Here is a 16,100-nt window from a genome sequence, read left to right as displayed (position 1 = left end):
GGCTTTGGGACTTGTTGGGGGTATGGAGGAGCCAAACATAGTCCTGGACAAGTGTAACTCTGAGTGTCCCCAACCATTGTCAATGAAAAGATGCCCGTTCCTTCTCCCGAGCAAGAGGGCAGGAAGGAGGTCCAAGAACCAGACATGGCCCCAGGGCGAAGCTGGCTCCCAGTCACGGGCTTCTCAGCTGACCCCAGCCACCCCACTGGTTCCAGAAAATACTTAAGGAGCATTTGATGACCTTGTCCTTTTGGTTGTAGAAAAAGCTACCCTCATATGGCACATGGAACCAAAAAAGCAGAGAAGACAGATGGATAAGCTCGAAAAAGGCTGGCTGGACAGGTAATGGCGTGTGTGTGTGAGAGAAGTGGGGTGTGGGAGGAGGTATGTTTGTGTGCGTGTGAGAGGAGACGGAGAGAGAGAGAGACAGACAGACAGACATGGGGTGTGGGAGAAGATGTGTATAAGACATGTGAGACTATGTGAGAGTGTGTGTGTGCCAGAGAGACATGGTGTGTGGAAGGAGATGTATAAAAGATGTTGTATAAGAGTGTGTGTGTGAGAGACGTGGGGTATGGGAGGAGTATGTGTGTGAGGGAGACATGGGGTGTAGAAAGTTACGTGTGTGAGAGAGGTAGGGTGTGCGAGGAGGTTGTGTATGTGTATGGGAGACACGGAGTCTGACAGGAGATGGGTGTATGTATGAGAAATGTGGGGTGTGGGAGGTGGTATGTATGAGAGACGTTGGCTGTGGGAGGAGATGTGCATGTGTGAGAGAAGTGGGGTGTGGGAGGTAGTGTGTGTGTGTGAGATGTGAGGTGTGGAAGGAGGTGTGTGAGAGGTATGGGGTATGGGAAGTTATGTGAGATGGGAGGTGTCTGTGTGTTTGTGAGAGAGAGAGAGAGGGAGATGGGGTGTGGGAGAAGATATGTGTATGTGAGAGAGAGATGTGGGGTGTGGGAGGTTGTGTGTGTGTGAGATGGGGCGTGGGAGGAGGTGTTTGTGAGAGGTATGGGGTGTGGGAGGTTATGTGTGAGAGACATAGGGTGTGGAACGAGGTGTGTGTGTGTAAGAGATCTAGCACGTGGGAGGAAGTGTGTGTGAGAGACGTGGGGCGTGGGAGGAGGTGTATGTGTGCTTGTGTGTAAGGAGAGAGACGTGGGGTGTGGGGGGAGATGTGTATATGTGAGAGATATGGGGTGTGGGAGGTTGTGTGTGTGTGAGATGTGGGGTGTGGGAGGTGTTTGTGAGAGGTATGGGGTGTGGGAGGTTATGTGTAGAGACGTGGAGTGTGGGAGGAGGTGTGTGTGTGCTTGTGTGTGAGAGAGAGAGACATGGGGCGTGGGAGGGAATGTGTGTATGTGAGAGAGAGATGTGGGGTGTGGGAGGTTGTGTGTGTGTGAGATGGGGTGTGGGAGGAGGTGTTTGTGAGAGGTACGGGGTGTGGGAGGTTATGTGTGAGAGACACAGTGTGGGAGGGTGTGTGTGTGTAAGAGATCTGGCATGTGGGAGGAGGTGTGTGTGTGAGACGTGGGGCGTGGGAGGGTGTGGGAGGGTATGTGTGAGAGACGTGGGGTGCGGGAGGAGGGGTGTGTGAGAGACACATCATGTATGCGTGTGTGAGCTTATGGCCTGGGGAGGGCGGTGTGTGCCCTGGAGAGTGTGTGGCTGGTGTGTGTCCGGGGGTCCGTGTGAAAGGGGCACAGGCAGGAGGGAGGGAGGGCGAATCTGCTCAACATTAGGGAAAGGCCCCAGCCCCCAGGGCCAAGGACGTCTCCATCCACCGGCTCAGCCTGAGCCCCCACATGTCACCTCAGCTGACGCCTACTTAAGGGGCGCTGAGCAAGGACAGAGGGACTCCCGCCTGCTCTAGTGAGTGGCATTCCTGGACACTTCTGTTTTCTTAGCTTCCCCAACCGGGCACAGGACCGGGGCAGGAGGCAGAGCACAGCTGAGTGGAGAGGCACATCTCCTTGGTGGCCATTGGCTCAGGGACTTGTCAGGAGAGGAGAAACGATGGCCAGGACAGGACCCTGCGTCCTTCCCCACATTCACGGGTGGGGGCAAGGGCTGCCGGGTCGGCAGTTCTGTTCATGTTCTGTGGGCGGGTTTTTAACAGTCAGGAGGGGCGCGTCAGCGTGGTGAGGAGGGTGGCCCGCAAGACGTCAGAGGGAAGAGTCACATCTCCAAAGTCATCTGCGTTCTTCTTGCCCCCACTAAGTGGAGCCCATTCAGTAAAAAGCAACCGCATCGGCATTCTAACTTAAAATAAAACAGCAGAGACTGTCTTCCCGGATCTAACTGATTCTGAGGGCCCTCGAGAAAGTTCTGAGGAGAACACGTCCCTCCCACGCCCTCCTGCCAGCTCCGAGAAGCGAGTTTCTAGAGCTGCTTGGTGCTTCTTCACCTGGAGTGAAGAGGCTGAATTAGAGTCCTCAAGACACTGAGGGGCCTCGTCTGCTTCCATTCTCCCCACTGGGATGATGCTGGGCCATGAGGACAGCAGCAGAAGCCACAGGGGAAGCCCAGAAGGAAGTCACATACGTGTGTACACACACACACACTCACACATGGTCACATGAACACACACAGAGCCCTGGGCTAGATAAGGCCTCTGTGTGAAGAGAAAACTGAAACTTGACTGTGCTTCCAAACTGAGGAAGACATCTCAAGTCACCTGGTGCCCTGGAAAACGGTGACAGGAAGACCATGTGGCCCTCTCGGGGCCTCACAGGCTCTGTTGTGGAGTGAGGGCTATAACCACGGATCTCTCCGGCCCCCTTCCACGTCTAAGGGTTTAGGAGTCCATGAAAACTGCTTCGACTCAACTCTGCTAAAGATAACTGTCCTTATCTTTGCTGACAGATTTCTGGAGAGTCAAGGTCATTTTCTTGGAAATGAACATCATAAATGGGTCTGATGGCCTTCCCATAAGGGTGAGGAACATTTTACCTTTGGAAAAGCTAAAAACGCTCCTCTTGGAAAGTAGGGTGGTCAGATCACCCAGTGGTCCGCTAGGGACCGCAGCCACATCTTCTTGCCTCCCTTGCTACAAGAACACTCTGCTGAGTGGCCCGTGGGCACAGGAACCGTGGTCATTCTTGACAATACAGTTTAACAAATTGCTTAAAATCTCCAGCAGAACATTCTAGAGGACTGCTTCCATTTGTATCTAGTTTTTATTTCAGTCCAATGAGTAACACTGAGACTGTTCTCTAAGATCCAATGTACTCATCTAGGAAATGGGACACACAATATATTTGCAAAAGAGGAACCCTGAGGACAGGGGAAGCTCTGACATTTTAGAACACCTCTGCAGTCTACGATTTCCTCCAGCTCCCAAATGTTCCAGTGCGTCCTTGGTGAGAAACGCTGCACGCGCGGTCAACAGAGGCCGCTGCTCGTGCCATGAGGACAGTCGTGAGGCTCGTGGCAGGCTGGGCACACCCACTAACCAGTGAGTGGACCCCCCACACCTGCCGAAAGCTCCAGCTCGAAACAGTATATCTGGCTTCCTGGGCGTAGGGGAAGCCACTGTCACTGCCTCACATGCATCTGCCCATCCACAGCCCTCTTCTGACAGAGCTCGTGGCAGGTAATTAGACGCCAAGGGCAAAGAGCAGCTGTGAAGCTTACGGCATCCCCAGACGCCAGGATCACTTGGGGAGTTCTTCAAACGTCAAGCGAGGATTCCTGCCTGGAGCGCCCTGATCCCTGCCAGGCCACAACAGATGCTATAAACTGTGGATTTGCCCGGTTGCTGTTCTGAATTTTATCCAGAAAATTATTACATGGTCAACACTGTAGGCCCATAAAACTAACCAAATATAAGAGAGATGTTGTTTGGTTAGCTGTGGGAGGCTGGCCTGAATTTTAACTTTTTTCCCTTCGGAAGTCAGATGTCCCCCCAAAGAAGCGTTCTTAGACAGCCTCCTGATGACCACAGACTACGGGAAAATGTTCTTCCGTGCCCGAGGAGGCCTGGGCCAGGACAGAACACCTGGGGCTGGGGCTCTGTCATCGATAAGCTGTGACAGGAAGGTCCTTTGCAAAACGAACTCTAAAATCTCTGTTCCGCACTCTGAGAGGGTACAAGCTTCACCTCCTACCCCCTCCACTGTGACTTTAAAGTTAACAATTGCAAGTCTTCTCTCAGAAGCCTGAAACCAGAGAATGCCCCGGAAACTATAAAAGCCCAAATTAGGGCACAAATTCACACTCTCCACCACTACTGCGGGGAACGTCTTTGTTAGTCCCAGGAAAGAACTGGATGGAGTAGTCTTCTCCCCTGCATTCAGGAAATCAGAAACGCATTTATCTCAAATCAAGTGGGAATGTCGGAAATAAGCAGCAATTCAGCTACGGGGTGAGACCGCTCTGCGGAGGGAACGGCAGAGAGGATCCGCATGGTGCCTGCACTGTCAGTTACCAGCGGCCGCCGGGAATCCTGGGCTGAGATGGACTCTGAGGCTATCTCCGGGCTCTGCCGGAGGAGTGCTGCAATCGACTGATGATGTCTGCCACGAGTGTGGGATGGGGTGGAGCAGCACACGCGCCACACGCTTCCAACCAGACGGGGATTGGGGGTTGGCGTGGAGACAGCTGTTTCCACTGCTGAATCCTGACAGGGCAGGGGGCAGTAGTCACAGCTACCCCACCTCGGATTCAGTGCCCCAACGTGCGCTGCAATGACATCGCTGGCATCGCTGACATCCCCATCACCAGGTGACTCGAGTCCAGGCTGGGGGCTGGCTCGGGAGAGAGCACTGGAACACCAGCCCTCGCTTTCAACAGCTGCTCCTTGGCCCCCCTCATGAGCACTCGGGGCTGCTCACCGGTTCCCTGAGTGGCCTACGGAGGCTTTCTGGGTCCCGACCACCTCATCTGGGAAAGGTGGTCCTGGACTTTCATGAGACTTAAATGACATGGGACACACTTGCGTGTCACACTGTGTCAGGCTCTAAGAAGGTGCTCGATAAGTAGCTGAGAGTAGATGTTAGTCACTCTCATTCCCAGCTGTGGCCCCTGGGGCCAGTGAGTGTGCTCTGATAAGCCTCAGTTTCCCCACGTGTAACACGGAGAAAGCAGTATTTGCTGCTCTCACTGAACTGATGGGAATACAAAGGGGCCTTGCAGGCCGCCAAGTCCATACTCAGATTGCCTCTGTCTCCCCTGACGACTTTTTGCTATTCCAGGACCCCATCCGGGACACCCTGCTACATGTAGTCATCCTGCCGCCTTCGGCTCCTCTGGGCTGTGACAGTTTCTAGGCTTTTCTTGTTCTCAAAAGCCTGGACAATTTGAGCAGTGCTGGTCACGTTTTTTACAAAGTGCTCCTGACTGGGGACTGATCTGATGTTTCTCTCAGGATTAGACGGGGCCCATGGGTTTGAGAGAAGAAGTGCCCATAGGTACGGTGCCCTTCTGATGCCGTATCAGGGTGCCTGCCCTCACGTGACTTGTCACCATGGCTGGTGACCGTGAAACCGTGACCCGCTAGCTGTGGCTGTCACTGTCAGGTTTCTCCATCATATGGTCACTCTCTGCCCCCTCTGCCCTGTGCCTCTGGAAGGACACCGTACGGACGGCCCCCACTGAAGCCGTGAGGCGCCCCACCCCCTCCTCCTGGGCAGAGTGTCTGCAGACGCTTGTGACTCTACACACGGGAAACTTCTCTCTTCTCCCCCGGCCACACTATTTTTGTTATTTTTACTGTGAAAAAGATTCTTCCCATTGCCTTAAGAGAAGAGAATAGAGCCGAGGAAGACAGGCTGCACGAACACCCCAGCTTCAACAGAATCCCAGCCCCGCTCCTGGCTGTCAGGCCAGGCCAACCAACCCCGTCCTCCACGTTTTGGGGAATGGCGAAAGTCTGGGGAGAAGGGAGAGGCCGGCTTTGCAGCCTGGGCGTCAGGGGAACTCACCATGTTATGCTTGAGGATTCTCTGGACCACGGGAGTGAACACTTCGATGACCACCATGGACCGAGGCCGCTCTCTGCAGTGCTGGGGAGACAGAAGGGCACGGTCAGCACCGAGCCTGGCAGGTTTCAGCCAGAGCTGAACGGGCCCCTGGAAGCCCGGGCCTCGCCCGTGGCTCTGAGACTGTGGGGACGCCTGGGGGCTCCGTTGGTGAAACACCTGCCCTCGGCTCAGTCATGGTCCCAGGACCCTGGGACCGAGTCCCACATCAGGCTCCCTGCTCAGCGGGGACTCTGTCTCCCCTCGCCTCTCTTCCAGTACTTCCTCTCTCTCTAATTCAGTCTCTAAAGATTAAGTCAAATCTGTAAAAAAAAATGAATAAAGTGAGAGTTTATCAGCGGATACAGGCAGGTGCCCACCGGGACGGGTCCCAACACCTTGCAGCACTGAGATGCAGAGCATGTGGTCTAACAGAGAAGTCTCTGGAAAACAGTGCAGGAATGCCAGGAGTTCCGTGTCCGGACACCAGAATCTCGGAAGTCCTGTGGCTTTCCAGCCGTTGCTTTGATAGGCTGACAGCAGCCTACAGGCCGTCAGACGCACCTCACCATACTTCACTTCATCAGCAGGTTGTGTTTTCCAAGGCCTTCGGGTGGAACAGATAAGGCCCCACCAGGCCAACACATTTAGAACCTGCCGGGGCTTGAAGGCGCTGAGTTTCTAACCCCTGCGTGAGGACCCTAGACTTGGGAGAGTAGAAATCAGGGCTTTCCTGGGAAATCTAAGATCAATGAACTTTCCTCGATCTGAGTGTCCTGGTTTGGAGAACCGGCAGGCAAGGCTGCCAGGCGTGTGGAGTGAGCTGGCCCAGGGTGGACCCAGAGCGGGTGGCTTCGTTCCCCTCAAGCTCTCCTCTCTGGACAGGCCGCCTGTGGGTAAGGCACGGAAGCTGGGACTCGGACCCTCCCAGAGGGGAAACAGCCTGAAGGCTCACGGACCCCCTAGGCTCGGACCCCTCCCTCCAAAGGACGGGGCAGCCTTCTATTTCTATAAGGAAATGCCAAAAAGAATGATTTCTTCTACATCATGAGTTTTCAAACCGTGCTACCAGGAACCCCCCGGTATGACTGACTTTGAACAAGGTCCACTGTTTTAGAACAAGAGTTTGAGAACCATGAAATCTGGGAGAAACCATACAGCTTGAGAGGACGACAAGGAGCAGATGAAGATTAAATCGGACAAAATACTGAAAGAGGAGATGACCTGCCGGGACAGGTAAGGGAGGAGGACCCCAAGCGTATGTGGGGACCTATGACCCCATTCCGTGTGGGGAATGACGGCCCCTGGTGCCAGGGGCCAAGAAGGCCCATTTTTCAGTTGTCTATAGTCCCACCAAGGCCCCAGGGAGGAGGAGGCCTCCACTGAGCATGGAAGCCGGACGCTTTCACACGCACATACGCCTGCAGGCCCAGCTCGACGCCCAGGGGCTCGCCTGCTTGGCCCGGAAGGCACACACTGCCGTGTGCCCAGACGCGCGCACCGAGAAGGCACCCGTGCGCTCTGCGCTGGCAGGCCGGGCCCGCCCTCTGCTCTGTGAGTTGCCAGAAATGGTGTCCTGATGGAGAGACTGCGCCAAAGGGGCTAACACGACCCTGTGTCCGTAGTCTCAGAGCTCCCACCCCTGACAGACACAGGGAGAGCATCTCTCTGAGTGGGGGGCAGAGGCACTAAGGGCATCACAGTCCCCTTTCCTCCAGAAGCCACAGGGCTCTCCAGGGGCCTGCTTCGCCAGGCCACATGCTCGTCTCGCTGGTGGATGGAGTCCACACCGCCCACCAGGGACAGCGCGTGGCTGTGGAAGGAGCCGGCGAGGAAAGGAGCACGAGTCGGAGTGAGTCCGCAGGGGTGAGGGAAGAGAGTGCTGGGGTAGCAGCAGACCTAGGCCCTGCATCTCTCCAAGGACATCAAATCATTACATAAAAAAAGGGGGAAAAAAAAAAAGAAAAAAAGAAAAAAAACCACACAGCAAAGAACAAAACAGGACTGCATGCTGGCTCAGCCCCCAGGCTGCTGAAGTGTGTTTTCAGAGCGAGGGAGGGCTGGTCCCCAGTGTGCCCTGGGCACGGTCCGTGTAAACCCCACTGCAAGCCTGGCTCTGGGTCCCCCGGAGCGGACGGCCTGCTCTGCGGCTCCTCCCAGCTAACCTGGCATCCCTGGCCTGCTTTCCCTATGCAGGAAAAGCCCCACGGCTGTGCCCCACTGTGGGCCAGCCGGTGCTCAGACGAGCCTTGGCTAATAATAACCCAGCTCTGACGTCAGGAACCCAGAAAATCTGCTACAAATTTCTCCCAAGACAGCTACAAAGATATTCCAAGGAAAAGCTGGACGTTCCTCCCTGACCCACTGGTTTGGATCCTGGGCCTCACTTATCACCTGCCTGGCAGAGAGAGAGCTGTGTGTCTAAGAGCAGGCTGCCTGACCTGCCTTCTGCCTCGGTCCGGGGCCCTCACCCAGGTCAGGGAAGCCTGGGTTTTCGGCAAATTATGCAAAGCCAACCCCCAGCATGCCCACACGGAGGCGGACTGCCTCGTGCAAACACAGCCCCATTTCGATCAGGTCATACCTTGCAGAAGAATTCACAGAGATCTGGTGGTGGATGGTTGTTTTCCAGCAAAGGAGCAATCGCCTGAAAGACAACGAGCAAAGGTGAGCTGGAACCTCCAGAAAGGAGTCCTAGCTGGGGGCTCGTGGCTGGTACAAGCTCCACGCTAACCTCCAGGAAAACGCACACCGATGTGAGTGTGTGCGACCTCAGGGACTCCACAACCTGCTGCCATCCAGCCACGTCCCCCTCGGAGCAACAGGGAAGGAAAGGATCTGGGTTCTAAGCCCAGGTCCTGGGGGCAGAGTCCCAGGTGCGAGTTCTAGCCCTGGCACTCACGACAGCCTAACTGTCAGAACGAGTTATTTCCTCTCTCGTAACACCCGAGTTCCCACCCGGAAAGCGGAGCAGAGACTGCGGAGGAGCGGGAGGGAGGGTGCCCGGCCTTGCCCTGTTACCATCTGGGGCCCGTTGCTCCTGTCCCATGCGGGATGTTTAGCAGTGACCTTGTTCTCAACCCAGTGGATGCCAGCAGCAAGCCTCAGCCGGGTGTGATGACCGAGAAGCCCCCTGACGCGCTTATTTAACGTTAAAGCCGGTGCCTCGAGTTCATGTGTCTCCGAGCCTTCTGAGGCTCACCGTACAGTTCTTACGGCTCCCCGTCATTCCCGTACAAGGATCCGCATGATGTCTGATTCTTATTTTTCTTCCCCTTTCATACTTTGAATGATTTTGCTAAACTTCAAATTCAAATAAAATATGTAAACAACTGAAATGTGTCCAGACACTGCCCAGTGCCTCACAGGGGACGAAACTGCACCCAACCGAGGACCTCTGGTATGAAGTTTGAAATAGGGCCAGCTCTCCGTGAATGTTAGTTACTGGATGGTTAGTACCTATGCGAAGTCCGCTCACTTTCCTGTTTGCCACACTGTGCACAAGATTAACCAAGAGGAGACCCAGGACCCTGCACCAAGACCACTGGGCTGTGTTACCTTGTGTGAGCAACTCAACCTCTCTGGACATTAGTCTTCTAGCTTATAAAATGGGGAGAACTAGAGTGTCTTTGGGAGGATTTGAAAAGAGAGAACTGTAGAAGCTCTGGAGTCTCAGCCTCAAGATAAGCCCACTGCCACCATCACGGGGGGTAGGGACTCTCTTGGGCAGTACTGGGCACAGCGGTAAGGGGTAGTGATTCGGCCCGACTCCCAGGAGGGCTCTGTGAGGACACGCTCTCCCCATCACTGACTCCCAGGGCTCAGAGCCTGCTGCTCAATTTCAGAGGGTCTCCGTGACCTGTTTGTTCCCTGCAGCGATGCCTTTGGATATGGCTAGGGATCTCTCAGCAAGGCCTTCCGCTGGGCTTGGGACCATCAGGGAAAGGAAGCCTCACCGGGGCCCAAGAAGACACGACGTCACTTATGCGAATGCGCTTCTGTGGAGGAGGAAGCCAGTGACACTGAGGCTGCGGTCTGGAGCCCCTCCAAGCCGGGTGCCCAACAGTCCAGGGTCTTACCTGTCCAGGGTGGCAGCACCCAGCATGGTAGCCGCTGGCGCAGGCAACCCTTCCGATTTTAACAGATAAGAAATAAGTGAGATAATATAAAAAATGTGGTTCCTCCACTACACAAACCACATTTCCAGTGCTCAGGGGTCCCACGAAGCCAGCAGCCACTGTGCCAGGTGAAGCAGACAGAGCACCTCCCACACCCAGCTCCGAGGAGGGGCCACGTGCAGGGCTGAGCCCCCCACTCGTGCCGGGCCCCTCGTCCTCGAGAATGAGTCACAGAATTAAGGAGTGGGAAGGACTGAAGTGCCCAGAGTGGGCGTCGGGCGGGGGCTCTGTGCTTCCACAGGATTAGCTCACTGGGGCCTCAGGACAACTCAGTTACTCCCATTTGTACAGTAGAAGAGACAGAGGGTCAGGGAGGTTACAAGGCCTGCGCTGGTCGGACAGTTATGATCATTTTAAAGGTATGACTAATAAAAGGAGCTTATATTTCTGTGGGCTCTTTCTATAAGCCCAGTCCCCCGTGGAGCATATCTAAAGCGCTGGCTCACTGAGCCCTCCCGGGAGCCCTGTAAGAAAGGCACCATTGTCACACACATTTCATAGATGAGGAGACTGGGTCTTCATATGCCAAGTTAGCTGAAAATGACTAAAAAGTTAACTAACAGCTAACCAGAAGTTAGCTGAATGGCCAGCTGGTTAGATGAAAATATTCTAGAGCCAGTAGAAAGTATGTGGTAGGCCAGCGGTCCCCAGCCAGGGTTGACCTTGCTTCCAGGGACTGCTGGCATGTCTGGAGACATATATATTTTTTTTCCACCCTCCCCTGGAGACATATTTTTGATCATCACGATGGGGAAGGGCTACTGGCACCCAGTGGGCTGAGGCAGAGATGGTGCTCAACGTTCTACAATGGCCAGGACAGGCCCTCCAGAAGGAATGATTCATCCCCAAATGCCCAGGTAGTGAGGCTGGAAACCGAGGGGCAGAGAGGCACGGAGAGACTTGAAATTATCCCCACAAGACGCAGTACATGAAAAAGTCAACATAAAACAGCCCATCTAGGCTCGCATCATTAATGCTGAAAACAGAAAATAGAAACACAACCGCACCCACGTGGGGTTGTCACCACCCGAAAACCGCCAGGGCCTTTCTCTGAAGAGGACACTGGGATGGGGTGAAATCCTTTCCTTTCTTTCTTTATTCTAATGAAATTATTTTCATAGAATACTTGCAAAAGCATTTTTAAAGAACATCTTAAATGTATTTTCAATACCATAAAACTAAAGCTCTCCCATCAGTTGCCCAAGGTCCCAGCTCGTGTGGGGTGGGCCCTGGTCTGCACCGGCTCCAAACGTGAGCTCACATTGAACTTCAGGGTGAAGGCCACCCTCTTCCCCAGCATACGGACGGCAGCTGCGGTCTGAGCACTGGGGGCCAGGGACGTGCTGGCTGTTACCAGCCAACAACCACCTATGGCACAGACAGATGCCCGACCCCAGACGGACCAAATCCAACCAACTGAAGTTACTTTTGAAAGTATTTCTGAAAAAATAAGCACGTTAAAAACATACGACGCCCCGCTGGGAGAAGACTAATTGCTGGAAGTCAAAAGGATCATGTCATCTCTGGGCAGAGAGGAGGCTTCCCAGTGATGACAAGGGCACTGGTAGCCCAGAGCACCGACGGGGAGGAGGTTGTACAGAGCAGGGCTGAGAGGCAGACCTCAGATTCTGAGACCTCAAATTCTCTGTTCTCAGGCATGTCTGCTGAGTGCGCAAGCTCAGCCCACCCCAGTGAAGGGGTCAGCTCCACAGTATTCGCTGGAAGAAAGCAGCCTGGATTGCTCAGACCAAAATTCCTTTCCCAGGCTCATCCCCGGTCCAAAGCCCTTACCCTTCTTCCAGAGCTGAAGAGCACGGGGGGGGGGGGGGGGGGGGGCACAGGTAGCGCCAAAAGGGAGAGGAAGACGCTAACTCCTTCCTGGCACCCATGTCCCCGACTGCTTCTCCACCAGCCAGTCCCACGGCTCTGCCTTTCCCGGGCTGGGCCTTCTCCCTGGACTGCCTTGCCCTAGAGCACTCCTACCCCTCCTTTAAGATCCAGTTTGCTCACCTCCACCTGGAAGCCCTCCTCCCAGAACCCTCACTGGCAGAGGATGCTGGGTATCTGCCCTCTGTGCTCCCCTAACACTCCAAACAAGTCTCAAGCCCTGCCCGTGTTCTTTCCTGATTAGCTGCCGACCTGCCCCGTTCTTCTAGCACACAGTGAACCTCCCAGTAGCAGCCCTAGGTCTGTGCAAGAGACTAGTGTTTGGCACATACCTGTCCTCAAGTCAACAAGCGCTTGTTACATGAATTTATTAACTAATAGTGTACCAGGGAAAGGTGGTGGCGGGGAGTGGGGGCACGCAGGTTGACAATCCCCCTGTTCTGGCGACAGAGGGCACGGCGTGGTCAGGGTGCAGCAAGGGGGAGAAAGCCTTCCGTGTTTTTAGCAAATTCCCAGGGAGCATCTAGTACGTGCCAGACACTGGAAGTGGGGCTCCATGGAAGCTGCTGCCTTTGCTCCCCATGACAACACCTCCTTTTGTACCCACCAGACCCAGCTGGGGTGAGAAGGGTGATCCTCCAGGCTGGGCTTGCCAGGGCCAAGTGCATGGGCCCAAGAAACCTTCATTCAGCTCAGAGGGGAACAGATCCTGGCCTCTTGCCCTTGTTTCAAAGGCTGTAGCCATAGGACCTCTGGGGCAGGTGAATGTCCTTTCTGGGCACATAAGGCTTTGCTTCTCACTTCCATCTCCAGCTCTGCCTCCCTACTTCCCACATCCTTGAACTTTATACTCTAGCGATGCTGAAGCTTCCAAGATACCCCACGTTGTTTTCTCTGTGCCTATTTTGTTTCCTCTCTCTGGAATGCCTTTACTCTGTTTTGCCATCTGGCAAACCCCTATTGATCCTTCAAAACCCAGTTCAGACATCACTGCCTCCGGGAAGCACCATGCCTTCTTTCCCAGGCAAGCTGATCACTCTCCTCTCCACACCACATGCCTCTGTTTTTACAGTGATATCATTTATCTTCCTACAACAGAAGATAAACTCCGTGGGAGCAGGGCCTGTCTTTCACATTTCAGAGCTTAAATACCCCAGGAAGCTATCTGACTCCCAAGATGCTTTCACCATAGTCAAGTCCCAGAAAATAGGACCTCACTTTGTGTATCAGAGAGAATTAAATCCAGGTTCTATACGTGGATTAATCAGGAGGCATGTCCTGGGGCGAGAAAGAGAATGCTTACCTCTCGGCTAATAGGGTTTTGCCTCCGAATAAATAAATCCTATGCTCTCTGCCATCCCCTGCCTTCAACTCCCCCCACAGCACTCAGGAAGGAGGATGCAATGAAGACACATTCGCTACAAACCTCAAAGACAGATCATTTTCTCTCCCCCTCCCCCGTCAACTGGGGCCCTGAAATGCGCAAAGGCAGAAGGCAGACGGTCCGGCTCGACGGGACAGACAAGACCGAGCTCGGTCGCCATGCTGGTGGGCGCACCGGCGCTTCGAGAAGTCACTCAGACCGGGGTAGGGACCGTGGCACCGGGAGAGGGACAGAGGGCGAGGAATCTCAAGAGACTTACCACAATGATGTTCTCATGCTCCTGGGTAGTCAAGTTTGTGTTCTAAGGGATTGAGTGGAGAGTACCGAGGAAGACAAGACAAAACAAAACAAAACACAAAACCACAATATTAATCAAACGGATGTTTGCATCTCAAAGGTCCAAACAGTTTAAAACGCTCCCAGCTTCTCAGAGTGCAGGTGTTGCCTTTTCCTAATCAAGCAGATCAGAAAACCCTCCAAGGCTAGGCCAGGAAGGAAGAATAGTATGACTTTGGGGGGGTCGGTGGGCGGGGTGGGGTGTGACGACGACACTGGGATTCGAGTCCCAGTTTCACCCCTTGGGAGTTATGTGACCTTGGACCAGTCCCTCCTCATTGGTGAGACTCAGTTTTTCCTTCCATAAATGGGGCTCCTCCATTCAGATGGGGCTTAACCCCATGCTCCCTGCCGGTCACAGGGTTCACGGAAAACACGGAAAGATACAGACTTTAGAATCTTGACTGCGTGCCAGGCTGTCTTTCAGGCACAGCACATAGAGTATTTCAGTGATTCTCCAACTGGGTTCCCACGGAAGAATGGTGTTCTGTGAGCCAAACATGTTTTAGCTAAATTCAAATTCTAGCAATTAGCTTGCAGAAATAATAGTAAGTTGAATGGATTAAATTTGTTTCATTTTTCGGGCTTTTTTTCCTCCTCAATCTGGAATTTCCTCACCCAGTGGGTACCTATTACCACTCTCCGTGAAGACACGGCTGAGGAAAGGCAAGAACACATGAGAAACGAGAAGTCATGGGAAAACCCAGAAACGGTCACTATCGTCTTCTCTGCTAGTTTCGTGCTGTGCTCTGCTTTGTCTGGGTGTCTCGGTGGGCACGGCCTCTCCCTGGTCTCCACTCAGATCTCCTGACACAGTCACGTCTGTCCCCTCGTCATGTGCCGCCTCACTGCACAGTCACCTGGCCAGCTGGTCAGTTCCTGGGTTCCAGGAAGAGCCCGACCCTGTTTGCCACCTGCCATGGGGCTTCAGGAGCATCAGGATATCTAACGAGTTTACAACTCACCGAAGCAGGAGCGGGGCCAGGGGGCTGTGAACACGGCTCTGTCTGGCCGCCCGAGCGGGGAGGACGGCCACAGAACCCGGGCCAGTGTCTGTGCTCCTCCTGTCCCCAGGTTCCCATGGAGACAGCCTGGCCCTCAGCGCTTGAATCCAGGAGCATGTGGAAGGGGGAAGGATGTTTCTTAGATTCCCAAGGCTTTTTCTTTTTCTGGACGTTGGTAGTGCTTAAGGAGCCCGTTTGTGGCTGATTATTAAACGTCAGTGATTTTCCTGATGGAAGCTTTGGTCTTGCCTTATGAGCGACGACAAGCTCGCTATGCCTCAGGCCGGGAGCACCCGCTTCCTCCCCACAGCGCTTCTCCTACCTTCCCATCGCCAGGTGAGCTACCTGAGCCTCACGAGGTCCAGCTGCGTGCCCGGCGCACAGGGAAGAGAGGGTGGAGTGGGGGTTTGACCCCCTCCGTCCTGATGCCAAAACCTGCATCTCCAACCACTGACCCCGGTGCTCGGCCCAAGCAAGGGGCGCTTCTATTTCTCAGGCGGCGGCGGGCAGCTCTGCAGGGCCCTCCGGGTCCTCGCCGCACCTGTGCCCTTCCCACGAAGAGCCTGCGGCAAGCACAGATGCCGAGTCCTCTGTCCCCATGGCGGGCGGCAGCCTGCGCCATTCTGCAGGGACACTTCTCTCCACCAAGGCCATTTTCCGCCCTGGTGGGTAGAGCTCACTAACAGCCAGGGCATCACAGAGGACATGGGAACCCGAAACTGAGTGGCCACTCCACAAAGGCCCGGGAGGCCAGGGAGGCAGCTGTGCTTGGCCAGCGGACGGACAGTCCTTCCTCAGAACCAAGAGTCCCTCCTCCCCATCCCTTACCCCTTCCTCCGGATCCTGCCCACTTTCCAGATGGTTTGGGGACCCCTGGAGCCTCCTTGAAGGGGACCCCAGGAACAACCTGAGTAAAAAGAACAGACAAATCATCTAGCCCCTACAGCCTCAACAGGAAAGGGCAAGGAGAGGGATTTGTTTGTTTTTCCACCCATCACCCTAGACCCTGCAGCTGAGAGTGCTTAAGGTCAAGATCACAGCCATCTCCCATGACAACAAGAATGTGATAATTTATCAAGTGCTCCCTGTGTATCAGGCACAGGGCCAGGCGCTTTGTCTGTATGAGAGCACTGGGAAAGGGGTGCTCGTCTTCACTGCACCTCGCAGATGAGAACAGTGCCGAGAGACCTAGTAAACTGTCCAAGGCCAGTTAGTGCCTGAAGAACCAGGCCCTTGTGCTTCTACAACACCTGTTCTCAACCACCAAGTCCCACACAGCTGGGCACCCCCCCCAACCCCGGGCTAGAAAGTCTCTACCAATTTATGCCACATCTGTGCAAAAACAACATGA

At 54.4% G+C, this 16,100-nt stretch overlaps 1 protein-coding gene across 5 annotated transcripts in view; it reads right to left on the bottom strand.

Moving 5' to 3' along the window:
- CMIP (c-Maf inducing protein) overlaps window positions 1-16,100 on the bottom strand; it is a 224,486-nt gene that overhangs the window by 33,694 nt on the left and 174,692 nt on the right. For 4 of the 5 annotated variants that reach the window (XM_032326250.1, XM_032326254.1, XM_032326253.1 and 1 more), the window contains 3 exons: window positions 13,669-13,710; window positions 8,545-8,607; window positions 5,925-6,005 (listed from right to left, as the gene is read on the bottom strand). In XM_032326250.1, coding sequence (XP_032182141.1) covers window positions 5,925-6,005; window positions 8,545-8,607; window positions 13,669-13,710 — 186 coding nt within the window. The remainder of the gene's footprint in view (window positions 1-5,924; window positions 6,006-8,544; window positions 8,608-13,668; window positions 13,711-16,100) is intronic. The other variant, XM_032326251.1, reaches the window with a different exon arrangement.

The sequence above is a fragment of the Mustela erminea genome, chromosome 19 (genome assembly GCF_009829155.1).
Source record: "Mustela erminea isolate mMusErm1 chromosome 19, mMusErm1.Pri, whole genome shotgun sequence".
In the NCBI taxonomy this organism is placed as follows: Eukaryota; Metazoa; Chordata; class Mammalia; order Carnivora; family Mustelidae; genus Mustela; species Mustela erminea.
The sequence above is the reverse complement of the archived record's forward strand: the minus strand, read 5'-3'. Positions and strand labels throughout refer to the sequence as shown.